The 17,893-nt window shown below is 41.2% G+C and overlaps 1 protein-coding gene across 8 annotated transcripts in view; it reads right to left on the bottom strand.

Moving 5' to 3' along the window:
• Positions 1 to 999: 999 nt before the first annotated feature.
• Positions 1,000 to 17,893, bottom strand: part of BABAM2 (BRISC and BRCA1 A complex member 2) — a 298,493-nt gene continuing 281,599 nt past the window's right edge. For 5 of the 8 annotated variants that reach the window (XM_073338599.2, XM_073338597.2, XM_073338593.2 and 2 more), the window contains exons 12-13: positions 4,686 to 4,778; positions 1,003 to 1,683 (exon numbers count right to left, since the gene is read on the bottom strand). In XM_073338599.2, the coding sequence (XP_073194700.1) occupies position 1,683; positions 4,686 to 4,778 (94 nt within the window). In that variant the 3' untranslated portion in view covers positions 1,003 to 1,682. Of the gene's footprint in view, positions 1,684 to 4,685; positions 4,779 to 13,167; positions 15,048 to 17,893 lie in introns of those variants that run through there. The other 3 variants (XM_073338601.2, XM_073338596.2, XM_073338594.2) reach the window with 3 other exon arrangements.

Raw genomic sequence — 17,893 nt, 5'->3', positions numbered from 1 at the left:
TTCAGTTCTGTTTACAGCAGCGCAATGTAGGACCTGTGCTGGGAGAATCTGTCCTCAGCCCTTTGAAGGCTGTTTACAGCAAGGTCTATGATTTGACTCCAACTTCGTCTTTAACTCCTAACTGACTTTGACTTTTGATAGTATATGGCCATTTTAAAAAAAACAGAATTTGCTTGAAGGTTGGTAGTTTCTCAGGGAAACTAGACTAACAGAATGTATTAATTAAGAAAATTTAATTTACAAAGATCACACTTGTTCCTTGGACACACAGTTCTTCTAGTAGATAATACTTTTCTCTATAAATCCAAAGTAACATGAAGATTGGAGAAATTCTGCCAACCAATTAAAATTTGTATACAGACACCATAACATTAGCAGAAATAGTGATATATTACTTTTCACTATTATGTCTTCAGCACAGCTCATCAGTCCAGTTCCCTAACACTTAGCAGAAGGTACTTTTTCTGTATGCCATTTATAACAACACATAAACATATTCCATGCTGGAAAGTACCCTGGTCTATCTACAACTTAATTTGGGAAGTGACACCACTAAGAGTCAGCTATATATGGCCTGCTATAACAAATCACAAGAAGGGGAAGATGAGTGGCTGGGATTCTTCATTTACCATTACAGCATTAGAAAAACTGATGCATCCCATTATGTCTTCTCATCAATTCTTTAAATATATGTGCTGACTATAACTGCAAGTCTTAGGTTAAATAAATCTGCTTCCCTAGATTATTGTATTTGTTGTCTTCAAAGACTCCAGTAATTCCTTGTTAAAGGCCCGTTTCATTAGTGGTATTTATGTTACTTGACAGAGTTGTGGGACTATGCAGGAGCTCTGTTTTGTCTCCTTAATTTACACAATTGGTTACTTGAAGAGTTGATACTCAAGTGATAGACTGTTCTCAGTAACAGCAACTGATGTCAATTAGAAAGTCACCTTAAGTTGTATTACCTGAAATAAACTAGAATATAAAGACACTGAATTCAACATATGAGTTTTCAATTGAGCTATTAAAAAAAATACTGCCATGTCAATATCAGACGCATCTGAAAGGCACTGAGTAGTTAAATATTGTGACTCATACATGTGTCGATAAGAACCATAAATGTAGGCAAATGTCAGAGGCAGAATATGGCATTATATAGTCCATTAGGCATTTCTGGTAAATATGGCAGCTTTATATATTATTAGGATATGCTGAAAATATACAAAGGTTCAGAACAACAGAATACTGGTATGAAAACAATCACTTCTTAACAACACCTGAAAGACAAGCATTTTGGAAACAAGGCATCGCATATAACGTTGTTACAGGGAAATGGTATCACATCTAAACACTAACGTTTTAATCTAATCCAGTGGCTATAAAAGGAAATGATGGTGGTAGGAGAGAATTGGATAAGGAGTATCAAATATTCAGTTTAGAATTAGCCAGCTGAGGTCCTTGTTTTATAGAGTTAATGAAGTCTGTGGTGATCAAAGCTATTCCAGAGGCAAAAAGTATCAAAAAAAGAGGTTCCAACCCACTTCCAGGAAGTCGTCTTGGAGCTGACATGCATGGGGATGTAAGAATCTGTCTGGCATCTTCTGCAGACCTGGTGTTTTCTATAGCTTTCCATTGGCAAAAGCTGCCTCTTGGAACTGAGGGACAAACGTTTTGAAATAAGCCCTAGTGGGGAAAAAGAAAGTCTGTGGTTAGCAAAGAACAAACTCAGAACAATCATGTGTGCGTGGTATCTACAGCCAAGATTTTTAAAAAATGGAAGCCTGAAGTTAGCTGCCTATGTCCATATTTAGCCACATAAATAAGCGGGCTGATTCTCAAAATTCTACAGTGTATTTTTGGTGATCCTTGTGCTTCAATCTTTTTAATTTCCATAGGTGTTACTTCCTTTGATGAACTGACCAGTCATATGCAGCACTGCTAATGTGATCAGTACCAATGTCGTCTTGTAGTGTCAGCATAACTTTGTCTGATGCATATTTAATATTTTATACATTCCAAGACTATGTTTTGCAGGAAAAAATATTTTGTGAATCATTGGCAATTGTTCTCTTTTCTTTCTTTGATTTGTATTCTAATTCCTTTAGTCTAGGTACAACAGTATATCAGGTACAGAGATAAACAGTGTTGGGCTCTCTGAGTGAGAAACAGTGAGAAACAGAGTGAAAGGAAAGGTTAAACCACTTGCTACAGCATTATAAATTTGGCATCTGTTATATACTTGATGCTTACCATGCTTCTGGGATAACTGGATTTATTCAACTTTTGAAAAAGCTTCAAATAGAGCACCACAATCACTCAACGGAATTGCACAATCAGCTGGGAAAGTGAGAATACTGGCAATGGACAAGCTTTTGATTTGCCTTCTTCCAGGAACATTTATGAAATACAGAGTCAGTGTTGACAGGAGTAGAGCAGTTTATAAAGCATCAGTTAATTCTCTGTGGTAAATAAATTAAATGGATGAGCAGTAATTCCTTGCTTGCTAATTGGTAAAAGAAAAAAACTTTCTGAGTGGAAGTTTAGAATAAAGACAAATCATTTTGTAAATGGGGGTGTACTTTGTGTATTCTGGACCTTAGTGTCACTGTCTTCTCTCTGATGAACTTAGTGAGTCACTTTATCAGTCCATAGAATGAATCCATCCTGATCACTGCAAGTTGGTTAATACTGTACCTTTGGGTTCACTGTGCTTCTCCCCTCAACTCTGCACTAATAGCAAAATATGTCCACTTCTGCAATTAGAGGCTCCTCAAGATCTTTTATTTGCCAGGTGAAACAAAGGCAATTAAACCTTAATTCTGCCACTTGTAACTTTCACCTGTGAACTCTTCATTCTGTACTGTGAACTCTTCATTTTTCTATTTTTTGTTTTAAATCTGCTTTACAATCCATATTTATATTTTCTCACAGAGTATTTCTTTTTAATTTCTGAAATGAGGATACCTGTAAATTATGTTCACTGTATTACTTATATCTAATGCTATGGTAATAATGCATTCAAAGAATTCCAGATATCGCATGAGACAGGTGGATATGCTGAATCTCCACAATCAATCAAGTGAGATATCTAATTTCATAAACTGGATAAAATTTCTTGCTGCCACTGAACAATTACTCCTGATCACGACCGAGACTGAAAATACTGTACAATCAAAAAAGGGAACACTCCTCTCCTCTTTGTGGCAATATGCCTGCTAAGCTCATTAGAAGACAATGACAATCAACTTGCATAAAATTTCTAAGGCTGTATGAGAATACTGGCCAAAGGCCAGATGAGTAGTGCAAAATAAGAATATTGTAGGATGCCTTAGGGAATCTGAGATCACACCTGGAGCCTAAGAATGATAATGGAGAGAGAGAGAGAGACAGAGAAAGCGTGCACACGAAACAGTAAATCAGTATATATCCTTTACTGAATACACAAAAGCTCCTGATTTTGCGGACTGAATTTTGGAAGAGATGGACTCTGAAACTGTGCTCAAAAAAGTGACTTAACATCAGTATAAAGAAAAGGAGTACTTGTGGCACCTTAGAGACTAACCAATTTATTTGAACATAAGCTTTCGTGAGCTACAGCTCACGAAAGCTTATGTTCAAATAAATTGGTTAGTCTCTAAGGTGCCACAAGTACTCCTTTTCTTTTTGCAAATACAGACTAACACGGCTGTTACTCTGAAACCTTAACATCAGTATGGCTATACCAGCTAAGTGTGTTATCATCTGATTTGTACACGAAGATATGTGGTTTGCACTTGCATTTTTGTACTAAACATTTGAAAACGTGGCCTACTTGAGTATATCATGACTACCTTTGCAACATTCTGCCAGATATGGGAATTTCCCTTATATTTTGTCAACCATAGTATCTCTGTTATCCTCTTAGCATTTCTCCTTGCATTATTTGTCTTAATGTTAATTATATTTCCTCTACATGCTTATTTTAAATTGCTTGCTTTCTTCCCCTTTGAAAGCTTCTCTGGACTCTCCTCTTATGCCTGCTCCTTTCCTCTTGACTTCTAGTTTCAATAGTCTCTCAAAAAGCCACATATATTTTCCTAAATGGCAAGAAAGTTCATTTTTGTTAAGCTGGATGTGTGAGAGAGTATTTCTATAGTTAGTTCCATTTCTGAAACATCCATCTATATTTCTCTTCCCTTTTGTATTAACACCATAAATACCGTTATCACTTTTCAGTCAGCTTTCTGCTGTGGCATGATTCCCAAATTAAATCTTATTGACACTAAGTACACACTTCCATGCTATCTTTATCTACATCTACAATGTCCTTTCTTTTCACTGTTTCCTCTTGTGTGCTTGTCTGTGCTGCTGCAATACTAATTTTAAATTCTTCCATACAGTCTGATTCTACAGTACTATTTCAGCAAACACATTACTCTGTTGTAAGTTCAGATTAAATTTATTGCTCTTCTAAGGGTTCCATGTACCCAAAAATGAATTTCATACTTTATAAAATTAAATGCCTTTTCTTCCTTCCCAACTCTTAAGCCACATGTTTAGTTTTCTATTTTGTCATTTGTTGTCTTGCCCAGAATGAGGTACAGGTAATATCAAAGGCAATTACTCAGGACGTATTTTCCCCTCTTGGTACCTGAGATGCAAGACATTATGGAAGACTTAAGATAATAATAATTAAACACACTTACTAGTTGGCTGCAGAAAGAAACAGGGAACATGCAAAGAACTTCAGCCATGTGACATGTTCAGACAATTCTTTTAGCTGCAGCATGTTGGACAGACTGGGGATGAGAGACAGGGAGATGAAAAAGGGGCAATTCAGAAACGAATGTGTCATGGTGTAAATCAGTGTTTTAATGGTGGGGACTGAGAGGAAATGCCAAACTTTAGAAATGTTCGAGAAGTGACAGGAATTGTCTAGAGCCTCCATATGGGGAGAGGAGGATAGAAAGAAGTCAAATGACTCAGATTATTAGAGCTGGTTGGGAATTTTCAGTCAAAATAATTTTTGCAGTTTCTGTAACACTGACATTTTTAATTTTGCTGAATTTTTTTTATTTTTCCCAGTTGCAAATGAAAACAAAATATTTTGTTTCAGCTCAATTTGACCCAAATGGAAACATTTTGTTTTACTGCACTGAAAAATGTTTTGTTTCAAGTCAGTTTGACAGTAAACTTTATCTGCCTGAAGTGCCACATTGCCTTATGGGAGTTGTAGTCCAGGTGTTTTATGGTCCCATTCTCTATTATGGGCCAGGCTCCCACAATGCACTGCAGTCTCCCCTCTGAGCTACATAATGCATTACAGGAGTCCCATGACTGTGGTGCATCATGGGAGATGTAATCCAGTCCTTAGGAAAGAATAACTGCCTGAAGCACTCAAACTATAACTCCATGAACCGGTACAGCACCACCAGCAGATGCAGTTTAATATTGAACTGGCTCAAAACAAAACATTTATAGCACTTTTTGTTCCATGAATATTTTTAATATATCAAGTTTTCATCCCAATTTGGGCCAAAACCAATGTCAAAATATTAAAAGTTTCCTATGAGATGGAAAATTTTGATTTTTGCTCATTTCTGGAGATTATTAATTGGAGGGACCATAATTGTGGAGTTGTTAACTGGCTAAGAAGACAAAGCCATTTCATGAATTTGTCTGCTGGCACCTGTGCAGTGTGGTGAGGTTCCACAAGCCTTTTGTGACAACAGAAAAAGACTAGAGTTGAAGAGGACAATGTCCTACATCAGGCTGAGGATGACTATGGGAAAGAATAACTCCAACAGAAACAAAGCCAAGTAATGCTAAAAAGAAACAAAGAGGCTGTGCTAGTCTACATTCATCTGCAGAAGAGATGGAAAATGGCTTTCATCAGACTGAATAAAGTTTCTTTTACTTAGATCTGAGTTTAAAAATGATATACAACCACATACATACTTGCATCCTATACACCCCCCCCTTCCGCTGTATGTAACCAAAAACTTTTAAGCAATGCTTAATTTCTCACAATATCCATTCATTTAACTGCATTCATACTGAATGACTTAATGCTCTTAGCAATTTAAACTTGAATAGTGCTATGCCACAGATCACTGGGCAAAATATTTCTTAGCAATTAGAAACCACATTTTTATTTTTACAATACTTTACCGTCTGGTACAACTAAACATCTCAAAAGTGTTTTGAAATCCCTTCTCCCACCATGCAAGTCTTTCGATTCCAGACAAGAGGGTGTTAAAAACAATGCAGTCTTCCAGGTAACTGTTGAGACACAATGAGGATTGGGAAGCCTGCTATGATGCTGCTTGGTTTGTGGCATCTCCGCCTTGTACCACTTTGGGAGTGGAGAGATTTTTTTTTGGTCAGTTTTTGGTTGATTTTTTTTTCCTTTTGGGAAACGCTGAGGTCCCTTCATTCTCTGCTTTACTTCCTCCCCCTCAAATGGCCCTATATCACAATGATATCACAACAAGCTAAGGAGGACTGGCTGCAACACTCCCTGGAGTGCAGCAAAACTCCTGTGTGCAAAAGCCTCTCACCCAGGTGCTGAATACAATGTCTTTGCAAACCTCTCACAACTGTTTAGTTCTTAGCTTACACTGAGGCCCTGTCTACACTGGCAAGTTTCTGTGCAGTAAAGCAGCTCTCTGCGTTGTAACTCCCAAGGTGTACACTTAGTGTGCAGAAACTGCCCAGTTGCAGCGCTGTAAAAAAACCACCCCAATGAGAGGTGCACATATTTCTGTGCTGGGGGGTACAGCACCCTGGTTGATTACAGTGCTGCAATTGGCCTCCAGGTGGTGTCCCATAATTCCTGTTCTTGCCTCTCTGGTCATTGGTTTGAACTCTACTGCCCTGCCCTCAGGTGACCAACCGTCATCCCCACCCCATATATTCCTTTGGAATTTTGAAAGTCCCCTTCCTGTTTGCTCGGTGATGCATGCAGTGGTCTCAGCACATCTTTCCAGGTGGCCATGCCTGCTCCACCCAGCAGGCGATTCCCTGCTTGGAGCAATGCCGAGCTGCTGGACCTCATCACCATTTGGGGAGAGGAGGTTGTTCAGTCCCAGCTGCGCTCCAGCCGTAGGAATTATGATACCTACGGACAGATTTCATGATGCATGACAGAAGGGGATCATGACCAGGACACACTGCAGTGCAGGGTCAAAGTAAAGGAGCTGCGGAATGCCTACCACAAGGAATGGGAGGCAAACCGCCATTCTGGTGCTGCGCTCACAAGTTGCCAGTTCTACAAAGAACTGGATACAATACTTGGCGGCGACCCCACCTTCACTGCGAAGACCACTGAGGATACTTTGGTGGCTGGCGTGTCAGTCGAGAGTGGACAGAGCCAGGAGGAGGAAATCTTGGACGAGGATTTGGAGGGGGAGGGGTATCCAGAATCAGAGGATGACTTGGAGGCCAGAGATGCATGCAGCCAGGAGCTCTTCTCTATCCCAAAGGAGGCTAGGTAGCCACAGCTGTCAGATCTTGGCAAAGCGCAAACAGGAGAGGAGACCCCTGGTAAGTGGATTTGATTTTGGGAATCGCTGAAGCCAGTTGTTGGGGGCAGGAGGGTTGCAGAAAGCAGGCTTGTCTCCCATCACATGCCTAGTCTGACTGGCGGAACAGGCTGTTGATTGAATCCCTCACTTCACAGGAATCTGCCTCAGAAATCTCCAGGAAACTCTCATGGAGATACTGGGCAATCTGCTGCTGCAGGTTCTTTGGCAGAGCTGCTTTGTTTCTTGCCCCATTAATGGTAACTTTCCCGCGCCACTGTGCCGTGACGGGGATGGGGGTGGGGGACCATTGGTGTACACAGGCAAGCTGCATAGGGGCCAGGGCGGAAGCCGCAGTCTTGGAGAAGACCCTCCCTTGATTCCCTGCTCACCCTCAGTAGTGAGATATCTTCTATAATGATCATATCCTGTGGAAAGTGTGGAAACAGGAATGATTATCAGGCACCCCCTATAGTGCTGGCTCTCTCCAAGAGCCACATGCCCAGTATACAACAGGGTCCGGGAACCCTGTGGCTACTCACCATTTTGGGGGTCTTGTGCTTCAAGTGTGCTTGCCTGGGGTCAGCCAGTTAGTGACAGCTGTGTGAGTACTGGCCGTGTTTTAAATCACTGAATCAGTGTTCTGTGCGTTGCAAACAATACTCCTTCTGTAAAATACTGCATTTTGGCTTCACAGAGATGACCTTGGGAGCCCAGCCTCCCTCTTTGTTATCGGCGGCTGAACAGCTGTGCAGAATTAGAAAGGGACCAAGAGGAACTAAGGAGGACTTTCTGCGTGAGGTTATGATGCACTCCGCTGCCAAGAAACAGGAACTGAAGGAGTGGCGGGACAGCGAGAACAGGGACCGAAAGGAGAATGCAGCGCGCCAGAATGAAGCCATGGAGCGGCTCTTAAACGTTACGGAGCGCCAAGCAGACATGCTCCAGGCGATACTAACACTGCAAACTGAGCAGCTCCGCACCCACCCTCCCCTGCAGCCGCTGTCACAAAACTCTTTCCCAAGCTCCTCCCAGGCACCGCCAACACACTCTTATCAACCTCCTGGCTCCAGTCTGTACCCGCTGCATTCCACACCTGCCCCATCACAATCCAGCACTGTGGACTCAGACTACCCACTGCACTCAACATCTGTCCCTCTGCAGTTAGGCCCTGCTGAAGTACAGTACCCTCTGCATTGTACTCCAAAGGAGAAGGTTGGATATGATCCCTGGATGTACACAAATCTTTAGTCGTCCCAGGACCCTTCTCTTCTCCCATCCCTCTCAGTGCTGATGGTTTTTTTGGTTTGACTCTCTCCTGCGGTTGTTATTTTTTAATAAAAGAATTGTGTTGGTTTGAAAGAAGTCTTTATTCTATTAACTGAAAGCAAACAGAGCCCTGCAAAGCAACAGACAATTATGTTAAATCTTCATATTGCTTTGTCTGCACCAATCACAATCACCTCCTAGCATTACAAGCACTGCACTCCCGAGCATAGCAACAAATATTAGTGGCTTTCAGCTTCACATTGCTGCCTCAAGGCATCCCTGATCCTTATGGCCCCGCGCTGCACCCCTCTAATAGCCCAGATTTCTGGCTGTTCAAACTCAGCCTCCAGGTGCTGAGTCTCTGCAGTTCAGCCCTGAGTGAAGCTTTCACCCTTCCCTTCACTAATATTAGCCCCGTGAGGCACACGGCTATAAGCATAGGAATACTGTCATTGGCCAGATCCAGCTTCCCATAGAGGCAACGCCAGCGGGCCTTTAAACAGCCAAAAGCATACTCAACAGTCATTCTGCACTTGCTCAGCCTGTTGTTGAACTTCTCCTTGCTGCTGTCAAGTTGCCCCATGTATGGCTACATAAGATACAGCAGTAAGGGGTAGGCAAGGTCTCCCAAGATCACAATCGGCATTTCGACTTCCCCTACGGTGATCTTCTATTTCGGGAAGAAAGTCCCTGCTTGCAGCTTCCTGAATAGGCCAGTGTGCCGAAAGATGCGTGCATCATGCACCTTTCCAGACCAGCCTGTGTTAATGTATGTGAAATGCCCACAGTGATCCACAATTGCCTGGAGAATCATAGAGAAATACCCCTTCTGATTAATGTACTCAGTGGCTAGGTGGTCTAGTGTCAGAATTGGAATATGCGTGCCATCTATCGCCCCTCCACAGTTAGGGAAGCCCATTCGTGCAAAGCCATCTACAATGTCACGCACGTTGCCCAGAGTCACAGTCTTTCGGAGCAGGATGCAATTAATGGCCCTGCACACTTCCATCAACACGAGTCCAATGGTCGACCTTCCCACTCCGAACTGGCTAGTGACCGTTCGGTAGCAGTCTGGAGTAGCCAGCTTCCATAGTGCAATTGCCACATGCTTCTCCAATGGCAGGGCAGCTCTCATTCTCATGTCCTCATGCTGCAGGGCTGGGGCGAGCTCATCACGCAGTCCCATGAATGTGGCTTTCCTCATCTGAAAGTTCTGCAGCCACTGCTCGTCAACCCAGATGTGTATCATGATGTGATCCCACCACTCAGTGCTTGTTTCCCAAGCCCAAAAGCAGCGTTCCACTGTGGTCAGCACCTCTGTGAATGCCACAAGCAATCTCATGTCATAGCTACTACATGTGGCGAAATCAATGTCACACTCCTCTTGCCGTTGAAGTTTAAGGAATAACTCCACTGCCATTCATGATGTGTTAGTGAGAGCGAGCAGCATACTGGTCAACAGTTCGGGATCCATTCCTGCAGCCCAAAGAGGCAGGATGCGCAGTACACAAACAGTTGAAAGATGGTGCCAAATGCAGATGTAAGCACAGGGATTGCTGGAATGCAAAGCAATGCATCACAGGGCATTGGGACAGGACCCAGGATGCCCTGCAACCCCCTCTGTCTTCCCACAACTCTTAGCAGCAAAAGAGGAAGAAATGCTCTGTGGGATAGCTGCCCAGAGCACACCGCTCCAAATACCACTGCAAATGCCGCACGTGTGAACACGCTATTGAGCAAGCAGCTGACAGTGTGAACACACAACAGTGGTTTCCGTTTAGCGCTCTCTGAGGGCGCTGTAACTGCCAGCGCTGTAACTCTGCCAGTGTAGACATGCCCTGAGTATAAGGGGTTTGCTATCTTCGCTGCTCACAATGGGTGTGAATCATCGCACAGGTAGATGTCTAGCTCTTTGATAAGCATCTTGCTGCAAGAATCTTTTGTTTTTGTTTCTTCAAATGGTCATTTTCCAAGTTCAAGGTGTAAGTCATTGGGTTTCTATGGCAATTTTTCTTTAGCCCTTCAGAAAACAACACACATTCTCTGTATTTAACCAATATGTGTAGATAATAGCGTACACTGAATTGCAAGAGCTATGCTCAAGGACACTACTGAGAGTAAAGCACTTATCTTTCCTTGACCTTACTATCCACTAAAAAGAAAGTCTTGCTATTGCACATGGTAAATATCTGAGAAAAGGAAGAATCAGACAACTCAGTGTTTACATGTTCTTCCAGTCATTTAAAACCCTGACAGTGGTGCAAGGTCTCAAGAAGGCTACATTTACTAATATATGTCTAAATCCAAGAGGCTTGGAAGCCAGGTGCTGAAAACATACTTGACTCACAATTCACTTGCTTTTGTGAAATTTCACCCTACGTTTAATGTTATTTTAATGCAGTGCAGTGTTGGATTTTATTGTTTAAATGGTAGCAAATCTGCACTGACATTGTACTTTGCCATTATGAGGTGGTTTCTACTGACTTGCAATGCTATTGTTTGACCTTTAGATTCCAACAAGGAAAATCCTCTCCACAAACTAGATTTGAAATTGTTTAGCTGTAGTAATTTCCCATTACACAAGGCTTCCCAGGAGCTTATGCTGGAAGAGTCCTGCCATTGTGATCCACTCTCTCTTTTCTCTCTCTTTTTCCTTTATTCCTTTTGCTCTTATAGATAATTGTTTAATAGTTTTTGTGTTACTGGTTGGTGTGTAAGAGTGTTGAGAACTGTTAAGGGTTTCTGTTTCTCTTCACCACCTTGATGTTCCCAAAATGTCAGACCCCAGAACAATCAGGATTCAAGCTGTGAGAGAAAAAGCCACATAAAGTGCCTTCCCAACCAGCATTTATTATGCTTCCTATGTCTGGGACAGGGACATGATGGTTGTCAGTCATCTTTCCAATTCACTCAAAAAGCCAAGTTGGAGAAAGATAGGCACTTCAAACTCCGCTTGTGCAGGAGTGTTTTGGTGCCAAGTTTTCTGACACGGACAGCCTCAAAATCATGTTTGCACTGACATCCTGCATCTGTGTCAAAAACTCAGGCTATCGTTGTCCCAGTGCCTTACATGTCAAGAGATTATTTCAGGAAGAAAAAAAAAATTCTTGATGGTCAAAGCACGCTTGCAAGGGCTCTTCCATACCCACTGTAAACTCAGCACCCAGAGCAGAAAACTCATCATCGATATGGTATAGTCTGTCTTTGCACTGGTTTTCAATGGCAAATGAACGCCCTACAGCAAAAAATTTGGATCCATCTTCTAAAGATATAGATGTCAGCACCTTCTCCTAGATCCCTAAATGTCTGGATTTACGTTCCTTCTCACTTGGAGGCAGCATCAGCCAATCCCACTTCGATTCCTCCCTCATGCCAGTTTTGTGGGCAAACTTGATCCTTTAGATACTATTTGTCATTTAAGCATTTTAGTTAAGTGCTGTTTAAAAATGTTTCAGCAGCTAGTGTGAAAGGATTTAACACCTTTAAAAATATGTTACCCCAAGGATTGACCATCACATTCAAAAGAGTTAAATCCTGTTTACAGATGTTGAGTGGATTTAAAATCATATTAGCTCATGTGTTGGGTTTTTTAAACACCCTTTTTCCTAGTCTAGTTAGGGCTTAAAGGAGAAAGGTGGCCAGTAACTGAGGTCTCCCTGTTGCAAATCTTATTGAAACCTGCTGTATCTGGCTGGAAGGTGTACTCCCCTCTAATGATGGGGATCCCTGGAAAGTCAGGGAGCTCTGTGTCATCTTCTCATGGATCATGCTAAGAAATGTGGCACCCTTGGGCTCTGGCAATCCCCAGCTGCCTGAATAGCCCCTTGGGGTTACCAGGTAATGCCCTTTAAGGCAGCATTAAGGCTGCTGCAAATTATGTTGAGGACCTGGCCCGGGACTACGCACTCTCACCCCCACTCCCAGCTGCAGCTAGTGATTATTGGATGCATCTGAGAATCAGAGCCACAGAGACTAAATGATACCTTCATAGACATTACCTCCAAATTTGCTCCAATACCTTCAGAGAACACCATTTGCTTATAAATAACTTCACTCTATCTGAAATTTTCACGTGCCAAATGATGAAAATCAATCTGCACCTCTCCTTCCCAAATGAACTGCTGTTGCAAAACACACACAAGTTCCTCTAGATCCATGGAAGCTATAAAAGAAGCTCTACAGGAAAGACACTAGGGACTTTATTCTCAGTACTTTGATGGAATGTACAAGACATAGTGGTGACTCAGTGTAAATGTTGATTGAGTTGTCTCCTTTCCCCACTATGCTGTTCACAGCAACAGATGGGATGAGCTTACCCAAAGCAGAACTTAATATACTTAAGAAATTATTCAGGCAAAGTTTATTTTTACACAAAACTTATACTAGTAACAGTACCAAAGTTAGTTAGATCTTGAGTTATGTGCTCTGGAAGTGGTGGGGAAGTATAAACTACACTTCAGTAAATTTAACGCGAGCACTGCATTAATGTAATTTCGTCACTCTCTCCTAGTCAGATTATTATAACACCCCATCGCCATAGTATCTAAGAATCTTGGTATACATATCTATACTTGGTAGCAGGCACTCAGGTCAGAAATTCTCCTTTTTTCTGATCCTTAAAAAAATATCCGAGTTACTGGGGAGAGTGGAAACAATTCAAGTCAGAGAAGATTCTTTCATAAATTAGCTGGGAGAGCCATACTCCACCCTCTTCCGAGTAAATTAGGTGAAGGCAAGATCTAAACAGAGCATAGATCAGGGCAGAATAGAGCTCTGAGGCTTACTAGTATCTTTCACCTATTCCTCCCAGACTAGAATTATTATGCTGCCATTTCTTAATAAAATCATAATGTATCAGCGGTGTCAACAGCATGGCCATGTTAGACTTAAAAGAGAGGATCTCCAAAACCTATTAAAGTAATATGACTATTCACTTTTTGAAGTGCAAAGTGGTGATTATAGGACACCTTTGTATTTTTCTGTTCCTGCTGCAACTTGTTCTGAAACAAAGAAAACTTGTTTTGAAAATGCTTGACACCCACAACAATCTGTTCTTGGGCACTTGACAAGAGGGCTTGTCCTTTCCTGACCACATCAGCGCTGTCTCTTTCCGTGCAACTCCCTCTAACTAATCCTTAGAAGTGTAAAAGGTACACATCATAACCCTCTCAAAGATAGGAGTGGCCATTTTTCCATAACAGGACAAAACCAAAGAGACAAATGTTAATGATTCTTTCACGTCTGTTTCTTCTTAAACTCAATTTCAATAACTTTCAGGCCCTATCCAATTCAACTTAATTAATATAAATTAGCTATGTGAATTTATAATTGTAGAGTAAATGATTACACTTATTCCTATAGTGGATTTCTATTTAGGTCACATTTTGCAACAGCATTTGCTAGAACTGTAACCTGTGATTATACTCTTCCTTATGTATCCCTAAGATCTACAAAAACAGTTTTGAATTTAACAATGATGTAATACAAAAAGTTCATCAAGTGCTAAGGTCATAAGAGAAATGTAACACACACTGAATGACAGATGTGAACATCCATTTAATATACAAGTGTGACATTATACCAGCTCTTTGGCTACAGTTAGTATTTTTATTTTAAACTCAGACTTGGGACATGAAACATCTCTGCTATTTTTACACAAAGCGAACTGAAACTTAATAACCTAAGTTAATATACTCAATATAATAATTATTGTTAAAATATTTCATTTGCTGACCCATATTTTGAGTTATATTTTATTTATTGATATGTATTTCTATAGTTCTCACCAATAACAGTACCAGAGTACCTCACAAGGTTAAGGATACGTTAGCACCTGCATGGTAGAACTTGCATCTCTATCTCTTTGCCTTTTTAACTATTTCTGTACAACAATAGGAACTAGTGGAGGGTATCTTATGACACAGCTATTTGAGGGAAATGATAGTTTAAGCAGATATATCATGGGCTACACCCTAAAGGTGAAAGCCAAACAATAAAAATAGAAAATATGAATTTCCACCTCTCCATCACCACATAAAAGTGTGAACTTCTGAAGCTAATCCCCATAAATCTATGAGGTGCAAACTCTAAACTCCATTCACCCCAATGAAGTGTTGACTTCTGAATTTAACGAGGACCTCTTCACTCCTCCAAAACTTTTGGTTAGAGAGTCTATCCAATTTCTAATTTACTTCACACCCATAGGAGAAAAAATTGTCATTGAACATGTCTTTCAAGGGTTGGCCCATTGTAGAAATGTCAGGTGGCACTGTTCTGCTACAAAGGAAACAATAATAGACATTAGATTTTCAGTTTGTTGTGCATTGTTAGAAATATTTCAGTAAAACTGCAGGTTATTGAATGATTTTTTTTAAATCAATTCACATTATCACAGAATTCAGTGTAGCTCAGTCACATAAATTATGAGGGTCTTACTAATACACCACATAGTACAAAAAGCCTAGTCCATCTATCTGAAATAACAAATAAAAAATAAGTACAATAAACTAACTACATTGAAGGTAAAATGGGTGTAAAGGAAAAGGAGCATGAGGGTTCTGGATTCTCTTGAAAGAGAGGTCAAGGAATTAGTTTGGAGGCGAGGTTACATCTCCTTACATAACCTTTCACCACACGTTCAATTCTGAGAGGGGACAAACACATAGCCACTGCTTCCAGAGAACTCTGACCTTGGTTCCAAGAGCACGGATCTCTACTGATAATGCAGAAGAATCTAATTGCTGTTGAAATCTAAGTATACATTAAATCACCTTTTAGACAACTATCGAAAATGGATTAAGAGTACTCTTAAAAAAAAAAAGTAACTTTCCTGAATCATCTGTAAATACTATATCTTAAAATCAAGACTCTCTGAGGATCTATTCTTTTATCAGCATTTGTGAACTTACATTTGTGAATTTATATTGCATTAAAACTCATGTGAGCAACATGTATGAGCCCCATTAAACATCACTGGCAGAACAGACCCCCTGCATTTTAAACTGGCTTATCGATGCCTTCTGTCTGGTTGTTCAAAACAGATAAGTATTTTACTTCCTTCACCTTCTCCCCAGGGTACATAAATAGTCTTGGTTTAGTCAGATGAAGGCTTGTGGTCTTAGATCACAGCAGTTTTACTTCTGCTTTCTTAACTTCCATTTTCCCCAGGGGATTAATTGGTGCTTAGAGTCCCAACTGTCTGTGAAGATAGGAGTCACTGGATTTTCTCTGTCACCATGTGAATGTTCAGCTTCTATGCTAGTGGATCATATGAAAGATATTCCAGAGTCATCATGGAAGTCTTTCATCTTAATGTAATCTCGCTAAATAAATTCCCAACTGCGTGATCCTCAGTGTGACAAGCCCACTCTATCTTCCCGTTTGCTTGAGGGCATTAACCATAGCTTTTCAGTAAACATTTTTAAAGATTATCCTCCTTAAAAAGGACATGGTTGATGTAAATTTATTATTACTGTTGTTTACTTCTGTAATGCTGAAAGTGCGGACAGTAGATGAATTGAGCCATATGGTAAATCCCAAACCTGAGGAGCTTCAAGTTTAAAGTTGCAAAGTGGTTCCAAAACAGCAGAAACACAGAATAGTGCATGGCAATTATAGCTCTAATGCTTTATTGAACAGGTGTGATTTTTTGTAGGAGAAGGAAAGAGCTAGACATGATATAACTGAGATGATGTTCCAAGCATAAAAGGCAGTATGAAAAATGTGTGAAGTAAGGAGTGGGGGAGGTGTGGGTAGAACGTATGGAGGAAGACGGGATGTAGGAAGAGATTAGGACAAAGATGTAATCAGAGCCAGAGTTAGATAGCTTTGCAAATGAGATGTCTGAAAGGACTGCAAGAGAAAAGAGGAAGCCTGTACAGAGATAGAGCCATGGTCATTGCCTGACAAAATTTAACTACTTCAGATACTGAAAAAAAAGATCAGCCCCTCAAAACAGAAGGGTTAAATAGTGATACATTGGTGACTAATCATCGGGGCAATCAGCCAACCAACAACCTTTGAAGGTGGGTTTTCTTGAGTGTGGATGTATATTGTCAAACCATTCCCTTTGCACTGCCAGTTTGGCTCCATTCTGATGAGCACAGGCAGATTACTGAATTATACAGGAATTCTGTTTGGGCATTCAGAAGAACAGAGCAAGTAGTCAGAGGAAAAAGGGATGAGATGAGATCCATGAAGAATCACAGAAATGTAGGGGTGAAAGAGACCTTGAGAGGTCATCAAGCTCAGCCCCCTCCTCTGAGGCAGGACCTAGTAAACCTAGCCCATCCCGGACAGGTATTTATCCAACCTGTTTTTAAAAACCTCCAATGATGGGGACTCCACAACCTCTCTTGGAAGCCTATTGTAGAGCTTAACTATCCTTAGTTAGGAAGATTTTCCTAATATATAAACTAAATCTCCCTTGCTGCAGAGTAATCCCATTACTTCTTGCCCTACTTTCAGTGGACACGGAGAACAATTGATCTCTGTTCTCTTTACAACAGCCTTTAACTTATTTGAAGACTGTTATCAGGCCCCCTTCAGTTTTCTTTTCTCAAGACTAAAGAGGCCCAAGTTTTTTTAAAATCCTTCCACACAGATCAACTTTTCTAAACCTTTTATCATTTTTGCTGAGCTCCTCTGGACTCTCTCCAGTTCGTCCACATCTTTCCAAAAGTATGGTGCCCAAAACTGGACACAGTACTCCAAAGACTCCAAACTCCGCAGATGGTGTCGGAGAGAAGGCTGTGGTTTCTTTGACCATGGGATGGTGTTCCATGAAGGAGGAGTGCTGGGCAGAGACGGGCTCCATCTTACGAAGAGAGGGAAGAACATCTTTGCCAGCAGGCTGGCTAACCTAGTGAGGAGGGCTTTAAACTAGGTTCACCGGGGGAAGGAGACCAAAGCCCTGAGGTAAGTGGGAAAGCGGGATACCGGGAGGAAGCACAGGCAGGAATGTCTGTGAGGGGAGGGCTCCTGCCTCATACTGGCAATGAGGGGCGATCAACAGGTTATCTCAAGTGCTTATATACAAATGCACAAAGCCTTGGAAACAAGCAGGGAGAACTGGAGGTCCTGGTGATGTCAAGGAACTATGACGTGATCGGAATAACAGAGAC

Source organism: Lepidochelys kempii, chromosome 3 (assembly GCF_965140285.1).
Source record: "Lepidochelys kempii isolate rLepKem1 chromosome 3, rLepKem1.hap1, whole genome shotgun sequence".
Lineage (NCBI taxonomy): Eukaryota > Metazoa > Chordata > Testudines > Cheloniidae > Lepidochelys > Lepidochelys kempii.
The sequence above is the reverse complement of the archived record's forward strand: the minus strand, read 5'-3'. Positions and strand labels throughout refer to the sequence as shown.